Source organism: Cervus canadensis, chromosome 28 (genome assembly GCF_019320065.1).
Source record: "Cervus canadensis isolate Bull #8, Minnesota chromosome 28, ASM1932006v1, whole genome shotgun sequence".
Taxonomy (NCBI): Eukaryota; Metazoa; Chordata; class Mammalia; order Artiodactyla; family Cervidae; genus Cervus; species Cervus canadensis.
In genome coordinates this window covers 46,318,228-46,340,274 of record NC_057413.1, presented here as the reverse complement: position 1 = coordinate 46,340,274, position 22,047 = coordinate 46,318,228, and the positions used below count along the sequence as shown (strand labels likewise).

At 46.7% G+C, this 22,047-nt stretch overlaps 2 protein-coding genes across 11 annotated transcripts; one reads left to right on the top strand and one right to left on the bottom strand.

Annotated features, from left to right (window-relative positions):
• Positions 1–77: 77 nt before the first annotated feature.
• On the top strand, positions 78–9,031 carry OARD1 (O-acyl-ADP-ribose deacylase 1). Of its 10 annotated transcripts, none has more exons than XM_043449275.1 (7): positions 98–289; positions 475–571; positions 1,106–1,168; positions 1,513–1,657; positions 2,698–2,756; positions 3,733–3,845; positions 5,350–9,031. In XM_043449275.1, exons 3-7 carry the CDS (start codon positions 1,130–1,132, stop codon positions 5,450–5,452), a joined length of 459 nt encoding a protein of 152 aa, XP_043305210.1. In that variant the 5' UTR covers positions 98–289; positions 475–571; positions 1,106–1,129; the 3' UTR covers positions 5,453–9,031. The 10 variants fall into 10 exon arrangements, with proteins under 10 accessions (XP_043305208.1, XP_043305210.1, XP_043305212.1 ...); XM_043449276.1 differs by lacking the exon at positions 98–289 and adding an exon at positions 316–354; XM_043449273.1 differs by lacking the exon at positions 475–571 and having other exon boundaries at positions 78–289.
• On the bottom strand, positions 7,841–21,085 carry APOBEC2 (apolipoprotein B mRNA editing enzyme catalytic subunit 2). The gene is made up of 3 exons (XM_043449272.1): positions 20,785–21,085; positions 11,223–11,786; positions 7,841–8,237 (listed from the first exon to the last, which is right to left on the bottom strand). Exons 1-2 carry the CDS (start codon positions 20,922–20,924, stop codon positions 11,243–11,245), a joined length of 684 nt encoding a protein of 227 aa, XP_043305207.1. The 5' UTR covers positions 20,925–21,085; the 3' UTR covers positions 7,841–8,237; positions 11,223–11,242.
• Between the last annotated feature and the right edge of the window lie 962 nt (positions 21,086–22,047).

The following is a 22,047-nucleotide window of genomic DNA, read 5'->3' as shown; positions in this document are numbered from 1 at the left end:
CCACCCGACCGTAGGAATACGCAGGCGCCTTCTAGGCGCGCCAGACCCTTCCACTCAAACACCGCCCTGAACATTAGCACCACGCAGGCGCTAAGTAACTCCTTTGGCAACTGCCCTCCCTCTTCTATGCGGCCCCTGGAGACACACCCCCCTGGGACTTAATGCGCAGGCGCCGCTCTACCCAACTTGCATTCGGCTGTCTCGTTACGCATGCCCGGGCGGCGGCGGCGGTCGGGTGCTCTACGGCCTTCACCGCCGGAAGTTCGGCGGCCATCACCAAAGAGTGCAGGTTCGGCCAGCTAGCTAGAGGGGCTCGTTTCCGTCCGGCCCCCGGATGGTGGGCGGCCATCTTAGGTGCGCGCAATTAAAGGCTGCGGTGGGATTGGCTTCGTATCGTGGGCTCGTCCGCTGTTACCCACCTACCAGAGCCCTTCCCCGCGGGGCGGGACCTCGTAACGGCCAACTCCTTTCCAGGTGAAGGGCGCGGTACGTTGGAGCTTTGAGCAAGCCTCCTCGCTTCCTCCCTCGGGATCCCGGGACAGGCCCTACGCCTTGGCTGATCAGCCCTAGGGTAGGCGACAGAGAATGGGAGGCCTCTCTTTACTTTTCCCCCCAGTTCCCCCCCGCAAAAGATGGGAGTGAGCCTTCCTTGAGGGGCCGCCTTCTCTCTCACCCCTGCCCGCGCCTTGGCAGTACAGTCCGCCCGACCGGTACACTCTCTAGTTGGCAACTTAGCGGGACTGTGGCTAAGCCCCACCTTTTTGTCCCTGGGCCAGACCCAACGGGGAAGTACTTTTGTATCTTTCAGAGAAAAGACTGTCCAAAATCAGCTTTGCTCGGCGCGGGCGCGGGGAAAGGAGGAGGCGGGTCCTAGGACTGCCTTTCTTCCGCTCCTGGGAAGCGCGAAATGCAATCGGGTCACGGCCGCGTCCGAACCAGGCATTATTCCTCCCCTCCTTGCCCAGAGGATTTTTGCGTTCCTTTTTAGAGAAGTCACATTCATTGATAAACGGTGGGTGGAAAAGTTAGTACGTGGGTGGTCAGGGAAGTCTGAATGTAATATATTCGGGCTGCCTAAGCATGATTTCCTTTCCCCTTTTTATAGCTGAAGAAATAGCGACCCAGTATCATGGCTGGCAGCCCTAATGAAGATTCGGAAGGAAGCCGAGTGGGTAACAACTATTAACTTACTGGTGAACTGAAATTCAGAATGCTTGAGGTCAAAGCACAAACACTTTTTAGTTAAACTAGTAATTGAATTGTCTTTTTTTCTCTCCTGTTGATTTATTTTAAAAAGGCTGATACAATCTTAGGCAGAGCCCACTCATTACTTTACTTTGCACATGCTTTAATTCGCTTTAGATAACCTCTTAAATTCTGAAAATTTGTCTTTTAAATGAAGGAGGGATGGTGGGGAGAGGTAGTGGTTGTGGCGGGCACAATAAAGGAAAAGAAGTAGCTTAGTATTTTTCTATATCTAATAAATGTTTTCTTTCTCTTTGCACATTTTAGATTACTTATGTGAAAGGCGACCTTTTTGCATGTCCCAAAACAGACTCTTTAGTGCACTGTATCAGTGAGGACTGTCGAATGGGCGCTGGGATAGCTGTCCTCTTCAAGAAGAAATTTGGAGGGGTGCAGGAACTGTTAAATCAACGTGAGTTTTGAAAGCAGTTGAACTCACCTGCCCTGACTAGACCATCTTTTGATGCTCCTGTTAAGCTTAATAATTTAAACAAGATATATATGCACAGATGGGGTTCCTAACTACCGAGTCCTTTTAACACTGCAAGTTTTTCCTCTACAGAGTTTGGGTTGGCCCACGAAACCTGAGTTCCTGTAAAAGTTTTAAATGAAACTTTTCCATAAATACACTTTTTCTCCCTCTTTCATAAATCTTTCTTAATATCACTCCATTTGTGTGAAACCTTTAACAACTCTGGCATGCTAAGCAAAGTCCACAGCTTTTAGCCTGGCATTCAGGATTTTCTGTTTGCCCATACTGTGCTTATACTTCAAAGAGTTTAGAACTTTTCCTTACAAACACTTACCTCACTTGCTCCCAGTGATTGTAAAGCAGAAATGTGTGCCAGAATCACAGGTGGAGCTTCTGAAACAGTTGCTTAGACCACAATTCAGGCTTACTGAGTCAGTCTCCACTGGTGATTCCGCTCCCAGTCTAAAGAAAGCAACTTTTTACTGCTTTATGTTATATTTGTTTCAAAACACCACACATTCTTCTGACTGGAAACTGTTAAATAATTAAGTTTTTAATATTAATACATCTATGTTCCCCATAATGCTTAACACATTAGCTGTTTGTATGTAAAAAGATAATGATTAAATTATTAAATACACATTTGGCAAGTAAAAAATGCTGTACATTCTAAAACATTTAAAGGCAGTAGACATTAACATTTTTTAAGAGAATAGGAAAGGGTATTTGAAAATGCAGCAGGATTGAAGACGGAGTATGAGGAAAATGTGATTAAAAACATGATTTCCTAAAACAGGAAAACTGGAAGTTAAGGAATATGGTGTTTAGGAAGGCTGATAAGGATCAAAGGATTCTTCAGAGTTGAAAATTAATTCTAGTTCTGAAGTAGACTCAGATCTATAAAGATCTTTTAAAAATCTAAGAATGAAGATCAGTGTTTTGGTTTTTCTTTTTTACTACTAAATAACTATTTTTCTTAGAGAAAAAGTCTGGAGAAGTGGCTGTTCTGAAGAGAGATGGACGATATATATATTACCTGGTAAGACGGGGCCAATTTGCAGTAAGTTTTAAGTATTAGCAAACAGATGGGCTGTGCTGCACTTGTGTTGATCACAGTGTTTCTTTATAGCCAACAAAAAATGGTCAAACGCTGACCTCATGCTGCCTCAGACCCAGAGGTGGTGGCTGTTTGGTGCACTGGGTTAGAAACATGAGGCTGCATTCCAACTTGCATGGGAAGAAGTAGTGATATTTACCAGAGACCTGTTACATGATGTGCGAAAGATGCTTCCCTTGCTTTAATTCCTTCATTGTCCTAGTGAAATAGAGACAATAAAGTCTCAAGAGACGGATTGCTCAAAAGAGTTTTTCTCTCATTCTTCCTTACCAAATGCAGTGCCAGGTAATACTCTGCTCCTCTCCTGCCTGCTTCCTCCATGTGGATTTCTTCCACTGTCCCAGTGGTCTTTGACCTGTGAAGGAGTGCACCCTCTTGGTGATGCTGCTGGATGAACTTAGAGCCAGCTCACTCCAAGCTTGATTAGGGTAGCACACAAAGTGGGGATGCTGTCCTTTAAGGCTACTGTGACTTTAAATCTTGTTTGGAATGCTACCAGTTTCTTTCTGTTCTTTTATAGGGAAATAAAAAGCAAGCACTGTTTTTAAGTAAATAAACCGAACAGGAAATTTTTAGGTGCTGTGGGTTCTTCCTTGTTACAGATACATAGCTTATCTCTTGGAAGTAGCACAGGAACTTTCACCTACCTGCTTAAAAACAATAGACAATAGGCACACCTGCTAATCTGGGTTTCTTAGGAAAAGAAAAGATGTGGCAGTGTCTGGGTCTCTGGTTCTATTCAGTGGATTCCCATAACTGGAAGAGACCATATGACATTTGTTATCTAGTCTATAAAAGTATACTTATTTTAATTACCACGATGTTGGGAGAACATGATGACGTTTCTTTGGCTCTCATTTTGGACTAATGGAAAATTGAATTTGTTCTTCACACTCAGATTACAAAGAAAAGGGCATCACACAAGCCAACTTACGAAAACTTGCGGAAGAGTTTAGAGGCCATGAAGTCCCACTGTCTGAGGAATGGAGTCACCGAACTATCCATGCCGAGGCAAGGAAACCCGGGGCCCTGAGTGAAGACTTGACTGTGGGGCTTACTGTCCTACCCAGGACAAGTGATTGAAAAGCTTATCTTAACCCAAAATGTAGATTTAAAGGTGGACAGATCAAAACATTTAAAAATCATCAGTAAACCAGTTGTCAGATCTTCGCTCAAGGCATGCCCATCTTTTAGCTTGGGCTGAGTGAATCAGGATGATGAAAACACAGATCTTCCTCAGCCTGCCTAGTAGGGAGGAACCATTGTTCACCACTATTTGTTGAATTCTAGGCATTCTCTAGTACAGCTAAAGAATCAAGACTGAGCAATTGTGATTTTTCTCTGGGCCACTTCAGGTGTCCCAGACCTGTTCATTCTGTGTGAACAAAGTTGTAGCTTATCATTGCTTTGTAAACTGCATGCTTATTTATGTTCAGCATGGATAGTGGCCAGAGGATATGTCGCTAATGTAACGACTTAGACCCTAGATATTGGGAACTTAAGGGACTGATGTTGGGGGTTCAGTATCCTCTTTGTTTCCTTTTCAGGAATAGGCTTGAGGTCCCTTCTCTTCCTGTCAGACTAGTTCTGAGTCAGTACTGACCATGCATGCAGGTTTATTCCAAGCTCCGAGTTAGAAATGTGGCTACTTGGTCCCTCGTCTTAAACTGGTCTGTAATATATTCACGACTTCCGTACCAGAAACTGTTTTTTTTTTTTAAAATCACAGTTTTTTCAGGTACTTAACACATTAATATAAAATTATCAATTTTAAGCCTTTCTTTTTTCCCTGGGGATATTGAGGATCAGTAAAGTAGCATCTTGGAAGAAAGGTGCTGGGTAGTAAGAGTTTTGTGGGCTGATTGAGGTTTCTCACCAGGGTGTTGGGAAGATTGGAATACAATCAGCTTGGCATTTCCCAGTTATCTTCCTTAACGTTCCGTTACCATAAGTGTATTTTTAAAATGGGCTTCCCTGGTGGTCGGTAAAGAATCTGTCTACAGTGCGGGAGACCCAGGTTCGATCGCTAGGTCAGGAAGATCCTCTGGAGAAGGGCATGGCAACCCACTCCAATATTCTTACCTGGAGAATCCCCATGGACAGAGGAGCCTGGCAGGTTATAGTCCATGGGGTCACAAAGAGTCAAACACGACTGAGTGACTAACACATTTTAAAAATACCAACCTTTTCCCATCTACCCACGGCTTGTTTTCACTAGTAGAAATAGTGAGTTCTTCTGTCTCGTGGCAGTTACACATTTCTAAATGTACCCTGAAGTAACTGGGAATTGGTACTTTATTTGGCAAAAGAGAAGTGACAGCTATTGGATGTTAGGGCTGTCCAGGAAACAGCCTTAGGTGACTCACAATAGGAATTAACTTCTAAACTCCCACCATGGTTGCCTATAGGTGTGAAACCAGATGTTATCTTTGGCTTTGGGTGGATGCAGCCTAGGGAAAGAGAGAAGGAGCCTTTTCCTCAATCACAACCAGTGGAGATGTTTTGTCTTTTTCAGGATTGGATGTGGTCTTGATCGTCTGCAATGGGAAAATGTATCCGCAATAATTGAGGAGGTCTTTGAGGCAACAGACATCAGAATTACTGTGTACACACTCTGAATAGAAGAGCATTTTGGATGTGTCTACCTTCTGCATCACCTGGGCCACAGGACTGCGCAAACTGACCTTAAAATGGTCAGAGGACCGTTTCTTGTGAAGTAGTCTGTGTCACAGGCCAGACCTGGGTTGCTGTATTCTCAGGATTGAATGGGACTCTGGAGGAGGGGTTGCTTGATGCTGGGAATTTTTCTTTTTCAGGAAGGTAAGGGGAGGGACCAAATGTTGGGCCTAGGACCTCTTATTTTGCTGGGGATGCTATGTGATTTGTTTGGGTTGCCACTAGGTGGCAGCATTACTTTTACTTCTCTGCTGTTTTAAGAGAAATTTCAGGAAGGATGACCGTTTTCAGTTAATTTTGCATCTTGTGTCATTTGTGCACTTACTTGGTATCATCCTTATGGCATCAAATTCATCCTAGGACAGAATTACGGGTTTGATTTTTGTTTAAATTACAAAAGTTTTATGCTTACAAGGAATTTGTGGTGACAAAAATGGAAAACTAAAGATCTTTGGGGGGGGGGTGCTCCAATGAGGTTCTGTGTACATGTCTGTGTTGATTTGTACTTGGCTAATGGCGGGTTCATGCGTCAGAGGGCCCAGTCGGAAGAGGGCCACGTGAGAAGACGTCAGAACGGGCAAGGACACTGGGGAGGCAGGCTTTCAGAGTCTCCTAGCGAATGCTTCCTCTGTCCTGGCCACCATGTAGTTTCTGTGACTGCACCTGTCTGAATTCAGTCATAAAACAGAACAACGTATGCGAAATACCTGGCAAGGTTCTTAGTGTGAACTAATGAATGACTCAACCCGCAGTTCTCAACAAAATGCATACAAATCTCTTTAAAATAAAGGTCCAGTCCCTCTTAAATAGGAATTTAATTGGGGGGGGGGGGGGAGAGTTGCCAGTTTTGTGTTTTTGAGCTCCAGAAGATTCTGACATCTATCCAGCTGGGATGGAAAAGAGTAAATTTGTCCCCTTCTAAGCTCAGAGCAGCACTTTGTCCACTCTTGATTTTCATGGTGGAAGAATAAGGCTCATGGATTTTAGCCAGTGGTTCAGTATCAGAGGTGTGGGGAAAACTAGGAGACTATTTCCACCCTCTGTTCTCTTACTGTGGTATTGAGATCAGACAGGCCTGCTATTGATTTTCTCCATAGAGTGAATTCTTGGTCTGTCATAGGACCTGCTGCTTTCCCAAGTGTAAAAGAATCGGATTTTAGAAGGGGCTTGTGGAAACACCAGGAGAGCACTGGTTAAATGTAATCTTTGTACTTTAGACTTGTGTTCTTATCGCCTGGCAGCCTGATATGAGGCAGCAGTTTCAAAAAGTATTTGACTTCTTCTGTATCTCTATGTGTAACAGACAAGTTCTTCATGTTGATGGGGTAAGGGCAGTGCTGGGAGCAAGTTCATTGTCAGACTTTTAGACTAAGGCTTTTCTTGTAGCTTTGTTTCTGTCCACAGACACACAGTGAGGTTGAAAGGGAAGAAAGAATGTACAAAAGTGAAAAGGAGAGTGGGGTGGTAAGAGGAAACTAGAATTGAAGTATTTCGCTTAACTCTGCAAATACATCTTACCACTGGGTCAAAACATTGGTTTTCCAGGCTTCTGCTACATTTTAATGGACTAGGGTTAATTTGTTTCATGGAGTATGAGCCTTGTTCACATTCTTATTAACAAAACCTAGTCTTGTGAAGGTCTGGCTGTAAGTGGAATTCCACAGGGATGTGATAAAGTGCCCTGTCATTTGCAGATAGTCTTGGGGTCAAATTCCGATGACTTATCACACTTGAAGCCTGGGGAAAGGAGGCATGACCTGATAATCAGAATGGGCACATTATTCCTGGAAACCTAGTTAGAGTTTGGCGAACACCCAGAAATTCACACGTGAAATTTTGCTTCTACATAGGACTCAAACAAGCCTTTTAAGAAATGAGACTTTTGACACGATCCTGCCCTCGCCATCAAGTATGACGCACAGACTACCCCTACATTAAGTGTGTCCAAACATTTAGATCCTACTTCTCGCCCTTTCCTCTTTAATCAGGGGGCTAATTGCTTATGGATTGGCAATTGGGATGTTTATATTCCTTAGGAACAGGTTTCCTGTGCCTTTTGTTTCATCCTCTGCCATACTCCTTGTTTCAGAGGAGAGAAAAGACACTCATTTACAAATAATCTTGAGACAGTATTTCCTGAAGGTCAAGACCAAGGTGTGAAGTCTGCATGGGAGTTGGTACATCCTGTGTAGCCCTGGCAAGTTCCAGTTTAAGATTCTTCCACTTTATATAATGTGGCTTGGTTCATAGCCTGGGACATCCCTGTTTCTGGGATTTGCTGTCTATAATTTCTAAATGTTATCATTCCTTAAAAAACCTGGTCACAGAAAGACCACGCCACCTCTTTTATTAATGTTGCTGTTTAAAAAAAAAAAAATCCCAACTTAACATGAGATGCATTTCTAGACATGTTTCAAAGATCTGTTCAGACTTTGGGTCTGAGGCTCTTTGCCCCAAGCCCAATTGGGGGAATAATATGGACCTTCAGTCCCACAGAGCCTGGTGCCATTTCTCTTCACAGCTCACTTTGCTGTTTCCCAAGAGCAGCCTTAGAGAGAGAGACACAGCTTAAGTGATTTACAGCATAAGTGTTTTGAGTCCTCAGAAGGCCTTGGGCAGTAGGGTTGGTGGGTGTCGGATGTCGTTCAGCTCCAAGCGGTATTAAGAAGTCAGGCATGTCCCAGGTGACCACGTGTCATTGCTGTCTCTTGGTGGCAGCAGGCAGACCTTTGTGAGAAAACAGAAAGCAATGTTACTGAGAGCCCTGCTGGCCCCAAACAACGAAGAGTTTTCTTTCTCAGTTAGGGTTTCTTTGTGCCTTTCTCAATGAATGCCTGAATTTCTCCATAGCCACCTGTGGTTTCTGTTTTATTCAGGATTGGATTTGTTTCATTCATATTTTGGTGTGGTTCACACAGAGAGAGCCCCAGAAGAGATGTGCTTCAACTATGTTGCCGCTGCTGCTGTCAAGTCACTAAGTCGTGTCTGATTCTTTGCAGCTCCATGGACTAGACAGCTAGGGTGCTCTGTCCATGGGATTTCCCAGGCAAGAATCCTGGAGTGGGTTGCCATTTGCTTCTCCAGGGGATCTTCCCGACCCAGGGATTGAACCCATATCTCCTGCTTGGTGGGCGGTTTCTTTACCACTGAGCCACCTAGGAAGCCTAACTATGTTATCTTGCTTTAACTATATGGTTAAATCCTATTCTGTCATTTTTTCAAAAGATGGAAGAAGATATATGAGACACATTTCTTTAACAAATGCTCATTTCTTGAGAGTATTTTAATTAAGCAGAGTTCTTTGGGGCTTTTAGATTACAACTTGATTTCATGCCAGTTTTTTTTTTTTTTTAATTTGGTACGTTTTAACCTCTCCCTTCAGGAATATGAGCAACCAAAATAGAGTACAGGGAAGCATGTTAATGGGTCCAGATAATACAATTATGTACACTAATGGAAAGAGACTTAGAATGTGGAACTTGTTCAATAATATTTTATTAAAAAATTGACTTAGAAGTGGACTTTTCTCTCAAACTGATTTATCTGTTTATTTATGTTGATTTAGATCAGTGTAAGAGGCAACTCTCAATTATCGAAAGTTAAAAGCTTTTTAATCCTCCTTGAAATGCTTAATTTTTATAGCAGATTTAGCTATTTAATTATTTGACTTAATAGGTAAAACACACTCATCTCTGAGGTCTTGCTAGTTTGGCAGCTGAAAAAGTGGCCTGTGACTACAAGATGTTTAAGAAGAAAGTATACTAGAGTTAAAATTAGGCTGCCAGTCATCATTCTACAGAATTTATGTAGGGTTTATGGGTGCTAGTTTCTACACTAATAAAATCTTCAAGGAATTTTTGTATTTTCAGAGGTCACCTTTAGAAATCTGTATTACTACTCACCATCACTCTTGAGTGGTGTCTTATTTTAGGTGAGCAAGGTATCTCATAGCACTATCTGACCCTGGTCTCACTGAATTCAGTGAATAGGTCTTGCTTTTTTATAAGAAATGGCTGAGAACTGTGACTTGATGGATTGACCAATGCTCAGCTGGAGAACGATCCAAAACCCTGTGTGCATAGACCTGCCAACATCAGGCTCTGGAACATTGGTGTTTCCAGAACATGTCCATGAAGCAGCATCTCTTTAGAGTATTAAGACTGAGAGGCACCAAAAATAAATTTAACATCCTGGAAGCATTCTGCTTTCATGTTTCACTAACCTGTGAGGTGTTACAGAATTAAAGTTGGATAAGAGGGTGTGAAGACCCTTTCTCTGGTAATGGAAAGTTTTGATCAGTAACTCAGGTCTTGTAAAGGGACTTAGTTATACATAGCACTTCTGTGGAAGCAAACTAGATCAGACCAAATTCAAAAAGAGACAGTAGGGGATCCTGTACCCTCTTTCCTGAGGGCAATTGGCCTGTTTCTCTAAAAGAGTCTGATTTACCCTCAGCAAGAGGTCGAATTGGCCTTAATTGTGTCCTAATTATTTGCTCAAGTAGCTAATCTTTACTTCCAGTTCTCCTATCCCATCTTGATACCTGTTAGGAGGCTACTTCTGAGCTGTTGCCTAATTTGCAAACATCTTTTTAACCCTTGAAGTATTGAAGTAAAGTCGCTCAGTCGTGTCTGACTCTTTGCGACCCCATGGACTGTAGGCTACCAGGCTTCTCCATCCATGGGATTTTCCAGGCAAGGGTACTGGAGTGGGTTGCCATTTCCTTTTCCAAAACGTTCCTTTATAGCAGAACTTGTTGCTTTATTATCCCCATTCCTGAATTCATCGTTTTTGTGCAAGTTGTGCTGAGGTCTTATTAACAGAAGTGTTTTTGCATTGTACGTTCACACAGCAATTCCTGGTCTCCCTCAAAGCAGAACCATTTGTTTGAAAACATGAATTTCTCAGCCTCCCTCGTCCCCACAAAGAGTTGAATACAAATCCATTCAAGGACATTCAAAATTACCAAAAATGAGGGGGAAAAAATGCCCCTGTAGGAATGAAAAACCAGCATTAAAGGAAAAAATGGTAGGATTGTAGATGGGGTGGGGGCAGAGTGTCTAGAAGGTGTCTAGAGTTAGTAAGTTTGGACAGGTGGACATGGGGACTTGTTAGAGAACCGAAATATCTTTGCTGTTCAGTAACAGGTCCTTGCGGGCATCCCAGCTGGTGTAGTTGTAAAGAATCCACCTGCCAAATATAGGAGATGCAGGAGTCGTTGAGGGTTCGATCCCTGTGTTAGAAAGATCCCCTGGAATAGGAAATGGCAATCGGCTCCAGTATTTTTATCTGAAAATTCCATGCACAGAGGAGCCTGGTCCTGGGCTACAGTCCATGGGGTCGCAAAGAGTTGGACATGACAAAGCAACTGAGCGCGCTCACGTGTACACACACACATAGACACACACACACACGTGTGCGTGCACAACAGGTCTTTGTACCATCCTCATCTTACGAAAGTTATTCGGTCTCATCAAAGCTTCTGGATTTCTATCACCCTTGAGCACTCTAAGTTATGGAGAAAGTCAGTTTGATATAAAAGGGTAGGAGAGACAGGATTTAGGGAGAGGAATTTAGAGGAAAGAGAAAAGGCAGGATCTAAGAATGTTGTTACCACCAACCAGAAAAGAAGAGATGAAATCTTTTCAAAGGAAAATCAGAGAGACCACTCATTCCACCTGTCCTATCCAAGTTGACAGTGAACAGACTCACGTGAGGCTGAACCTAGCTGCCTACTTCAGGATGTCTGCCAACTTCTCCTCGTAGTACAGGAAGTTCTCCTGAATGTCCTCCCAGGGCTCAAAGGCCTTGGATTCACCCTCTTCTTGCTCCACAAAATTCTGCCAGATGAACTCGAAGTCCTGGGGCTTCATGATTCGAAGTCTGCAGCCGGCCTCCTTCAGCTTCCTGAGAGCCGCCTGGACCTCGGGCTCCTCCCACATGAAGAGCCGCCCCACCAGGATGAGCAGGCGCAGGTTCTTGGTCTTGTTGAGGGTCTTGACGATGCGGTCCGCGCAGGCCGCGCAGGGGCTGGAGGACACGTACCAGGTGACCAAGTAGCGCAGGGCGGGGTCGAAGGTCGGCATGATGCTGTTGAAGAAGGCTTCCTCCGCGTGGGCAGCAGCGTGCTCGTCCTCTAGGTACCCTCGAGAGGCCTGCACTTCGCCTCCCTTGCTCTGTGCTTCCACCACATAGCAGAGGAAGGTCTTGTTCCTCCCAGAGCTGTACTCCACGTTCCGGAACTGAAACTTAAAGTAGTGGGCAGGTAGTCGCTCCCTATGGGTCAAGGAGACAAAGGCACAGGGAAGGAGATCGGGTGATGAGTTCTTACTCTAGGACTCGCCTGGAGTAGGTGGCTTTCCAAGATCAATTCCCCCGGGGACAGATTCATTCTGTCTACTGAAATAGGCCTTGCCTATATGCTAACGGTGGTGACAAAGGCATGAAGGAATTCAAACGGTGTATCTAAAGGAGAGGAGACAATATGGAGTGAGGTGTGCATCCTGGACACCACATTAGCACAGATCTTCAAACACTCCTTCACTCCCAACACATGGCACACGCTCAGATTTCTAAATCAGTGACTCTTTAACCTGACTGTACATTAGAATCCACTGGAGGAGCTACAAATGTCCCTGCTGGCGCCCCACACCAAGTAAATCAGAACATTTGGAGGAGGCCTGGGGATCGGTATTAAAAAAAAAAAATGCTCCAGATGATTCAAATAAGTAGCCAGGTTTGAAAAGCAGTGCCCAAATAGTATTACAAAGTAGCAAGCATGTAAACATTCTTATGACAGAGCAAGGCAAAGCTTGTGCAGAATACTTCACGCTTTCATAATCTCTCCTTGTCACTCAGATATTGCATCTTAGGTACTGCTGCTGCTCTGCTGCTAAGTTGCCTCAGTTGTGTCCGACTCTGTGCAACCGCATAGACGGCAGCCCACCAGGCTTCGCCGTCCCTGGGATTGTCCAGGCAAGAACACTGGAGTGGGTTGCCATTTCCTTCTCCAATGCATGAAAGTGGAAAGTGAAAGTGAAGTTGCTCAGTCATGTCTGACTCAGCAGCCCCATGGACTGCAGCCTACCAGGCTCCTCCGTCCATGGGATTTTCCAGGCAAGAGTGCTGGAGTGGGCATCTTAGGTAAGGGGTGGCCTAAAATGTGCAGTCCCAGGCTCTCCCAAGGACTTTCTCATGTCATCTTTTCCCTCAGGTGAAAGAATGGTTGTCATGTAAGTGTCCAAGAAGGTTTATTTTTGAAATTAGGCTACCTCAGGGTACTTTGATATGAATTAACTTGTGTGGTATTGACACATTTCAAAACCGTAAAAGACTTAGCCTCTGTCCTTTAGATGCTTATAATCTACCAGCTAGATTCTGGCTGGAAAGAAAAGATGTAAATAAGACAGCTGAGAACAGTAGAAGACGGCTGGAAATGACGAGGTGGAGTAAGGACCCACGGTGAAGTTTCTTGAAAGTTTAGCCTTGACTCAGGAGTCAATAGAGAATTGTTACAGGTTCCTGAGGAAAGAAAAGTATAATGAAACAGATCCACGGAAGAGTTACGGGGGTGACTTTAGGCAGAGAGAGCGAAGCTGGGGAAAAGTCTGACATTTGGGAAGCCCAGTTGGTGTCTTGGGACACCAGACTTGGTGATGAATATGTCCAGTGGCTTCCAGGGGAGGTGGATGATTAGGAAATGAAAGCAGCAGAAAAAGGCCAGGTGTTTCAAAAAGTTTGGTAGGAATAAGGTAAGAAAAAGAAACTAAAGAAGCAAGCATCAGTGTTGAAGATTGTCTTGTTTGTATGGGCATGTTTTTCTAAAATAGGGAATATTTGTGCAGGTTTGAAGGCCACGGAGAATGAAGAGGCTGTAAGAAGACAGACTGAAAAGGTCAGAAGGAGAGGAGGGGATGAGTACCAGCTGGAGAGGCTGAATGTTTTCTTTTTAAAAATGTAATCTCAGATCTCCCTGGTGGTCTAGTGGTTAAGAATCAGCCTGCCGATGCAGAGGACACGCGTTCGATCCCTGCTCCAGGAAGATTCCACATGCTGAGGGGCAACTAAGCCCTCATGATGCGACTACTGTGCCCCGCCCCCTAGATCCTGTGCTCCACAACAAGAAAAGCCTCTGAAATGAGAAGGCCCCGCTTGCCGCAACTAGAGAAAGCCCACATGCATCGATGAAGCCCAGTGCAGACAAAAATAAAACAAAAAAACTTCAAAAAATGTGATCTCTGTGGTTGCCCCAGAAGATCCCCAACTAGTAGCTCTTCTCTTTCTTCTCTATACCCCTTCCCTCCCGCCAGAGAGGTCACCCAACTCCCTGGGCTGCAGGGGGATCCCTGGTATCGCAGGGCCTTGGCTTCTTAGGGATAAGTAGCAGGTGCCAAGGAGCTGAGTAAACTTGAGTCGTCCCCTTCCGCATCACCAAATTTTCTCCACCCGGGTTTCCATGTCCCTTGCTGTCAGGTTAAGTTTCCACTGTGGAGATGGATGTGTTTGGGGCCCCAGCCCTGGGATTCCTTCGAGTACTATCTTTAGCTCTCTAAGTCCCTCTGTCCCTGGTTGAATGTGTTTATTATTTACTTAACATTTGGGGAGAAAGGATGGCCTGATGATTCACCTCTCCTCTTTCAGTCCCTGCTGGGAAGTCACTTACACTGAGCTCTCCCCCATTAAACACACCCCAGAAGACCACTCCTCAACTTAGCCAGTTGCTAAATGATCCTTTCACTTCCTAGAGTGGCTTTTTTTCCTCCCTAGAAGCACGGAGCCTACCCTTCTTGCTGAAACCTTTTTTTTCTCCTCTCTGATCAGTGCCAGACCACCCCCAATCCCAGCATCCCGCCCTCCCAACCATCCCCAAGTCCAATCAAGAGCCACCTGTAGGATGGATTTGCAGTAAAGTTTTTGGAAGGATTCATAGCTGCTTGGTTGGCTTGGGGGCTTCAGCAGTAGCTTCCTATGTGGTCCCTCAGGTTTCCTTTCTGAAACTGAAAAGTATTGCTCCAACTTTGCCAAGTACAGCCCAACCGAGAAGACATGTGTGGCCCAGTGTGAGGTTGCCTGTTGGCTGGATGGTCTACAACTGATGCTTCTCTCAGTCTGTCCTCTTCTTCTTTAGGCAAGAGGAAAGGACCCAGAGAAACAGGAAGCCCAATGGAGAGGAAGAACCTTCACCTCTCCATAAATATCGGTTTCCATCCCCTGGGGCCAGCAGCCTCACGGTCTGCCCTATCCCTCAGCAGGGTCTTCTGGACCCGGTACCTCAGAAAGGGAAGTGCATTCAAGGGCCAAAGGAAAGTCACGGAAGGTCTGGGCTCCCAGTCTTTCTTTGGGTTTGCTCAGAGACCGAGCTTGCTGGGCTTCTCAGTGGGATTCTTGGTCTTTCTAGAAGGAGCATACAGGTTGAATGAGGTTCTTTGTGGTTCTCACAGACTGAAACAGCCAGGTCCTGGAGGGTCACCAGAAGAACAGAGGTGGCCTGAAATTTATCCAGAGAGCTAGCCAACGTGGTCATCTTGGGTCATTCTATAGAATCATGAAGTAAGTCAACACTACTATGCCCACTCGGCTTCCCTGGTGGCTCGATAGTAAAGAATCCACCTGCCAATGCAGGAGACATGGGTTTGATCCCTGGGTTGGGAAGATCCCCTGGAGAAGGAAATGGCAACCCACTCCAGTATTCTTGCCTGGAAAAGCCAATGGACAGAGGAGCTTGGCGGTCTGCAGTCCATGGGGTTGCAAAAGAGTCGGACATGAAAGAGTGACTAAATAACATTATGCCCACTAGTGGAAAGACAGAAATAGTGACAGTGATTTTGTAGATAATCACACACATCTTTTATTTTCTCATAGAATGACATGCTCTAGTACCATATTTACATATAGCCCTTTGCTCTCAACCCCAGCAGATATTTTCCTGCTTAAGTGTGAGTGTGTGTGTATGTCTGTGTGTGTGTTTGAGTGTGTGTATGTGAGTGTATGTTGGAGTGGTGGCCAGGAGAGAGATGCTGATGATAGATTTTTTCACCTGGACCCAGTCGCTTCTTCAAGCACAGAAACCAACAGCATAACACCTACCCCCTCCTGCCAACTTCGGCACCTCCTTAGGAACCATTTCCTCATACTTTCTGCAAACAAGGCCATTCACACTTCATCTCCTTAGACCTGGGTTTCTGGACATTGTAGTTCTCTAGGCAGGAAACCAAGAATCCTTGTATCTAGAAAAAGAGGGACAACTCTCTGCTTGATGGAGGGAGAAGAGATGTGACTCAATGTAATATGTGTGTGTGTGTGTGTGTGTGTGTGTGTGTATTTCTTTTCCCCCCTCACTTTCACATTAAAAAATATTTGCATTTCCTAAGCATAAATCTAGACAGTGAAGGCAAGCAACTTGGAGAGCAGTGGAAACTTGTCTGAGATTAGACATTTGTCCCCCCAAATAATCCATGGAGCAGAAAACCTACTCAAAGGTAATTGAGTGATGACTCATTTCCGCTTTGCTCACTAGACCTTTTCATGACCTACTTGAAAGAGGCAGAATTGCCAGTCTGAGTTTCCTTTCCCATTTCTCAGACCACTTTTCGAAGTGGATGCTACATAGTGGGCATCGTTAGAAGGAGGAATATGGGGAAACAGAGTTCTAACAGCCAAACTTCCTAGAGCTAAGAAGGTGTTTGATGGACTGCTGGCTCCTGACTGGCGGTTCTGGATGGGATTCCGCAAGCCCTGGGCCCGCTCTGTTTCTCGGCTGCACATAAGCTTCCACCTTACCCTGACCCTCAGAGACCAGAGTCAGTGACCATCTTCTGTCCTTTATGAAACAAGCCTTCGCAACCTGCTCAGGAGTCCAGGTGAGGGGCAAGCAGCCACGGCGTTAATAGTGGCGTTGAAGGCCCCGGACTCCTGGCCCATCCCTTCTCTGCACCCTGCTTCTCCTCTCTCTCCTCACATGGGTGGAGTAAACTACTGGTGGCTAAAGAAGTGGTTGAAAGGAGACTCACTGCCTGTGCCATTTATCTCTGTTCCAGAATAACCCCTTTGATAGCAGGTTCGGCTTCATGTAAAATCATACACAACGTAACTAGAGATAAAGACAAACACACAGCAAGGGTTGCTGCCAGGCAGAGCTGCAGCTGGGACGGAGGGATGGGGAGTCAGCCCATTTTGGTGCCCAGAGCTTCCCTCAAGCAAGCTGAGTTCAGAAGCAAGCGAGAACCAGAGGCATTCTCTTGTGAGCCTAGTGCTGCTGGATCTTTGTATATATATTAATAACATATCCAGAACTTCTCCCCTCAAGAAGCCCTCCCTGATTGTTAGGGAGTTTGGGGTCGATGTGTACACAATGCTATATTTAAAGTGGATAACCAAGGACCTACAGTATAGCACAGGGAACGCTGCTCAGTGTTATGTGGCAGCCTGGATGGGAGTGGGGTTGAGGGACCACGGATGCACGTGTATGTATGGTTGAGTCCCTTTGCCGTCCACCTGAAACTATCACACCATCGTTAATCAGTTATGAGGTGACAGTCGTTCAGTTGTGTCCGACTTTTTGCAATCCATGGACTGTAGCCCACCAGGCTCCTCTGTCCATGAAATTCTCCAGGCAAGAATACTAGCGTGGGTTGCCATTCCCTTCTGCAGGGGGATCTTTCTGACTCAGGGGTTGAACCTGGGTCTCCTGCATTGCAGGCAGAGTCTTTACCATCTGAGCCACAGGGGAAGTCCTCCAATATAAAACAAAAAGTTACAAAAAGTAGCCCTCTCCCCATTAATTCCCTACCCGGATGTCTGACAGAGAGCCTACCACACAATAGGCACTCAATCATGAGTTCACTCATTTATTCAACAAATAATTATTGAGCACCAGTTAGGAGCTGGGTACCACTCTTGGTGCTGGGGAGAAAACACCTAAAAGGCAGAATCCTTGTCATCATGGAGATTCACTGCCTGGAGAAAACAGGCAGTGAATAAAATGACTCCTATTCAGAAACTGTTTGTTGAATTTGCATAAAAGATTTCTCTTTATGGCTTTTTCTGGATGCAGTGTGGTGATTTGGAGTCAGCCAGTCTTGGGATTCACATCCTACTCCATCCACTTTGTGCATGCGTTCTTAGTCGCTCAGTCATGTCCGACTCTTTGCGACCCTATAAACTGTAGCCCTCCAGGCTCCTCAGTCCATGGGGATTCTCCAGGCAAGAACACTGGAGTGGGTTGCCATGCCCTCCTCCAGGGGATCTTCCCAACCCAGGGATTGAACCCAAGTCTCTTGCATCTCCTGCATTGGCAGGCGGGTTCTTTACCATTAGCGCCACCTGGGAAACCTGACTTCATCCACTAGATTTGGGCAAATTATTTCTCCGAGGCTTGGTTTCCTCATCCAAAAGACAGATTGAGTAATCTAACCTCTCTTTGGACAATGGTCGACTTTCGAAAATTAAACCTGGTACTGATGGATGGTGCCTTCTCTGGGCCTCAGGTCTTACCCTTTTAAGCACATCCATCCTCTGCTCTTCCATTCCTGTTCAGAGGGCTCTCCCTTTCAGTGCTTTTTTTTTTGGTAAAAGCCCTGATTTCTAACATTTGCTGCTTTCCAGTCTACACACCCACTATGGAGATTTCAAGAAACCAACAGGAAGTCAGTGAACAAGGACGTGGTAAGAGATGCATCCAATGGATTCTCAGCTGAGAGGCGTGAACAGGCCTGGGCACACCACTGCTACTATAGACCTTTTGCTAGCATTTTCTAACACATCATTTTTAATGTTCTTAAGTCTGCTTTCTTTTTTTTTCTGACCGTGTCACGCAGCCTATAGGATCTTAGTTCCCTGACCATGGATTAAACCTGGGCCCTTGGGAGGGAAAGTGCCCAGCCCTAACCCCTGGACCACCAGGGAATTCCCTGCTTTCTATCCCGAGTGCCCTATTCAAACCAGAATCACGACAAGTGGGTATGTTTCTCCTTATTCATACCTGGTAGTCCCCCTTCCTTCAGACTGTTTGCTCAAAAGCTGTCTGCTGCTCTAGTCTGGGGCCCTGTTCCAAGGAGCAGTGTGATGAGACCCTCCCCCGGGGAGGCCAGGCTCTGCTGGCCCTTTGACGCCAGGACACCTGGAGAGTGGAGGAGAGGAAAGCTTTCCCTGGGCCTGTCCCCTCACAGACACAGCCGCACCTCGAGGCTATTTTAAGTTCTCTGTTTACCCGCAGGGGCCCAGGAGACAGATCTCCACAGCTGTTCCTTGTGGCCGGGAAATACGACGGGCTCCCCCTCCCTCCTGAACTGCTCTCAGAGCCTCCGGAAACTGGCCCTCCTGTGCCTCATTGGGGAGCCTTGGCTCAAGGAAGCCTTTGCACCCCACCACCTGGAGGATGGAGACAGGTGGGAGCCCTGTTTGGGAGACCAGTGAGACGGACGCTAGGCTGGAGTCAGAAAGCGTGCCTCTTACTGGTTCTGTGGCCTGGGAGCGTGACTGGACCTTCCTGACTCTGTTTCCCCATCTGTGTGGGGTGTGGCGGTGATACAGCTCCTCTCTCAGCCTCATGGTGAGGCTGGAATGAGCTCAGTCGTGTGAAAGTGTGCCGGCATCATAAAGCCCCGGATGCGTGCCCGTGACATCAGAGGATTTAATCTTTCAAAACCCACCACCCTGAGCCCCCAAAGCATGTTCAACCCAGCAAACATTCTAATTCTCTTCTGAACTGACCCTGCCCGTGTGCCGGGGAGATTACAACACAGCAAAAGTGGGTGTGCCTGTGTGTGAGAGGGAGACCAAGGCCAGCATGGGCCGGCGTTCTTAGCTGTTAGAAAAAGGATCTCTTTCCATAAAAAGCCACTGGAACGGAGGACTCTCCCAGCCTGGCGGCCCTAGGCTCTCCCTGTGTCTATATTAATCTGTGCCCTGTTGCTCCTTTAATCCTGGGATGAGGGTGACGTTACTCGGTTGGCCACGGACAAGTGCAAGTTCAGGGGCTCTTCCCTGAAGCCTTGCCTCAAGAACTAGGATACGTTTCCTTCAGGTTCTCTTAGAAACCGGAAAATGTCTCAGCCAGAAGGAACTTTGGGAATCAACTAACACAACTTCCTAAGGTTACAAATGTAAAAATTGCAGCCAGGCCAGGACTGGAAAAAAACACTTGCCCAGCTTCAAACAGCAAGTCCCAATCACCTCCCAGGGCTCTTTCTGCCCTTGAAGGCATCATGCCTCCATTCTTCCCGGAATTTCTCTTCCTGCGGCCCCTCCGCTGCCTGTGGGCATTGCTGGAGACTCCCAAGAAGGACTCCTTACGCCCCCACATACTCAGTCCCTGGGTGGGGAAGATCCCCTGGAGGAGGAAATGGCAACCCACTCCAGTCTTCTTGCCGAGAGAATCCCATGGACAGAGGAGCCTGGGCGGGCTACAGTCCATGGGGTCGCAAAGACTCGGACATGACTTCACGATTAAACAACAACAAATTCCCTTCTTATTCTTCATTTAAGAATTTACCAGAATCTTCTGCCAAAGGGACAGAGAGAGAAGAGGAGGATGACTGCCTTGTTTTATTCCTGGAGGTGGCATAATCTAGACACGACAGGGGGACCCTGTTTGGAGCCTCAGCATTCTCGGCTCTAGGTCCTGCTTCCTCCAGGCTGTGGTGGAGGGTGAAGGAACCCCTCCTCTGTCCAGAAGCCCCGGCCCTGGCCTGTGTTACCTGGCCTGTAACCTCTCTTTTTCCCTGGGGGTGGATGTGAATCTCAGCCCCTGGGGTGATTCAGAGATGATGCAGCAAGAAAAACAGACTGCTTCTCACTAGCTTGGGAAAGGATGGATCTGTCTTTCCTATTAGGCTCTGCTACTTCAGGGAGAAGCTCTAAAGAAAGAGAGGGTAGAGGAGAGGCCCACTCAGAAGCAGGGACAGAAGTTGCAGGAGGAGGTACTCTGGGACTGTATTGAAATGTGCTGGCGGTATCCCGTGTTCTCACCAAATTCCCTGGGACTAAACTGCTTTTACCTAGAGGGGCAGGTGACGCCCCAACACCAGGAAGCCCCAGGGCTGGTTTCCTTTTCAGGGTCCTCGATTCCCCAGAGTTCCCCCTACCTCGGCTGATCGGAGGTGTCACTCTGAGAAGCTGGGAGAGATCTGCTGCTGCCTCCCATGTGGTGCACACCTGTGCGCTGTTGGTCTGTCGGTGGTGACCCTGACCCCTACTATTCCCATCCTAAGTCCCCCAGCCTCTCCCCGCTGCTTCGTGCTGGGGAGGGGGAGCCCAGCCCACGCCCAGCTCTCACCCGGTGACAATCTCAAAGGGCGGCAGCTCAATCAGCTCCTTCAGCTTCTCGGGGTCCTCCAGGTTCTCCAGGTCCTCGCCATTCTGGGAGGCGGGCTCCGCGGCCGCCGCGGCTGCCGCTGCCTCTTCTTTCTGAGCCATGGAGGGGCTGAGGCTCTGGAGTCAATGAGAAAGAGGGGAGAGGCGGCGGGTCTAGGCCAAGGCCTGGCGGCAGAGTCCCAAGCAGCTGTCAGCAGCTAAATCTGCCTGGGGTGACGGGAGAAGGATGGGGCAGGCCAGGCGAGTGCGCTCAGCCCCTGGCCCGCAGGCTTTATAGCCAGAGGCCCCTCCCCCAGCTTCTCTCTCTCTATCTTTTTTTGATTGAGTGAAGGCGGGTGAGGGGATGGGGGGAATGGAAAATCTGGCCATCGGTGTCCCCTATTTATCAGAAGCAGAGACAGGAAGCTGGCAGGTGGGGATGGCTTGGCCTGCACCCCTGCCCCCTGCACCGGGTTACATAGGTCTTCACATTCTCTTTCTCTTCCTCCCTAACCTTTTTTTCTTTTCTTCCTGCCACCGCCCCCCCCCCCCCCCCCCCCGCCCCAGCTCGCCTGGCGAGATTGCGGAAGGGACCTAGGGTGGGTGAGTTTTCGGAGGGGAGCTCTCTCAGAGTTTCAAGCGGGACAAGGCTTGTGTTGAACGGGACCCACGCCAGCCTGACTGGGGGGACTTGGGTTCAGGGAAGAAGGGTCCTGAGATGGGGTGAGGGGCATAAGTACTGCCAATGGGGAAGTCACTGAGTTGTTACTCAAAGGGAGTGCATGCTGATTTGCCTATAATGATACCTAATGCAACATCACATCCACTGGGATTCTCCAGAAGTAACTGTTTTGCCATTGACTAAGCTTAGAGTTTTGGAAATAGGCCAGGTAGTGAGTTTAGTGCTTTATGTGTGAAATCGGACTTAATGCTCTCAACCGTCCTGGGAGGTCATGTGGATTATCCCCATTTTACACAGAAAGGTTAAGGCCCCGGTTTAGGGTCATCAGCCCCAAAGTGGCAGGGCCAGGATTAAAACGAGGACTTTTTATTCCTGAGGTCAAACATTCAACTGCTGTGTGTGTTCCCTCTCATTTTGCCCTTTATTTGTTTAATAAATATTTATTGAGCATCTATCATATGCCAAGGGCTGATTCAGTTACTGGGGCATGGCAAAGAACAGAACAAATGAAAATCTTTGCCCTCATGGAGCTTGACAATATACAATATTGTCAAGGGTTGGGCA

Bases quoted from the DNA above. Each gene is read 5' to 3' on its own strand.
- OARD1 (XM_043449273.1), top strand. From the start codon at position 1,130: ATGGCTGGCAGCCCTAATGAAGATTCGGAAGGAAGCCGA. The intron at 1,169-1,512 runs GTGGGTAACAAC...TGCACATTTTAG, and splicing joins AAGATTCGGAAGGAAGCCGA to ATTACTTATGTGAAAGGCGA. The intron at 1,658-2,697 runs GTGAGTTTTGAA...TATTTTTCTTAG, and splicing joins GCAGGAACTGTTAAATCAAC to AGAAAAAGTCTGGAGAAGTG.
- APOBEC2 (XM_043449272.1), bottom strand. From the start codon at position 20,924: ATGGCTCAGAAAGAAGAGGCAGCGGCAGCCGCGGCGGCCGCGGAGCCC. The intron at 11,787-20,784 runs GTGAGAGCTGGG...CTTGACCCATAG, and splicing joins CCCTTTGAGATTGTCACCGG to GGAGCGACTACCTGCCCACT.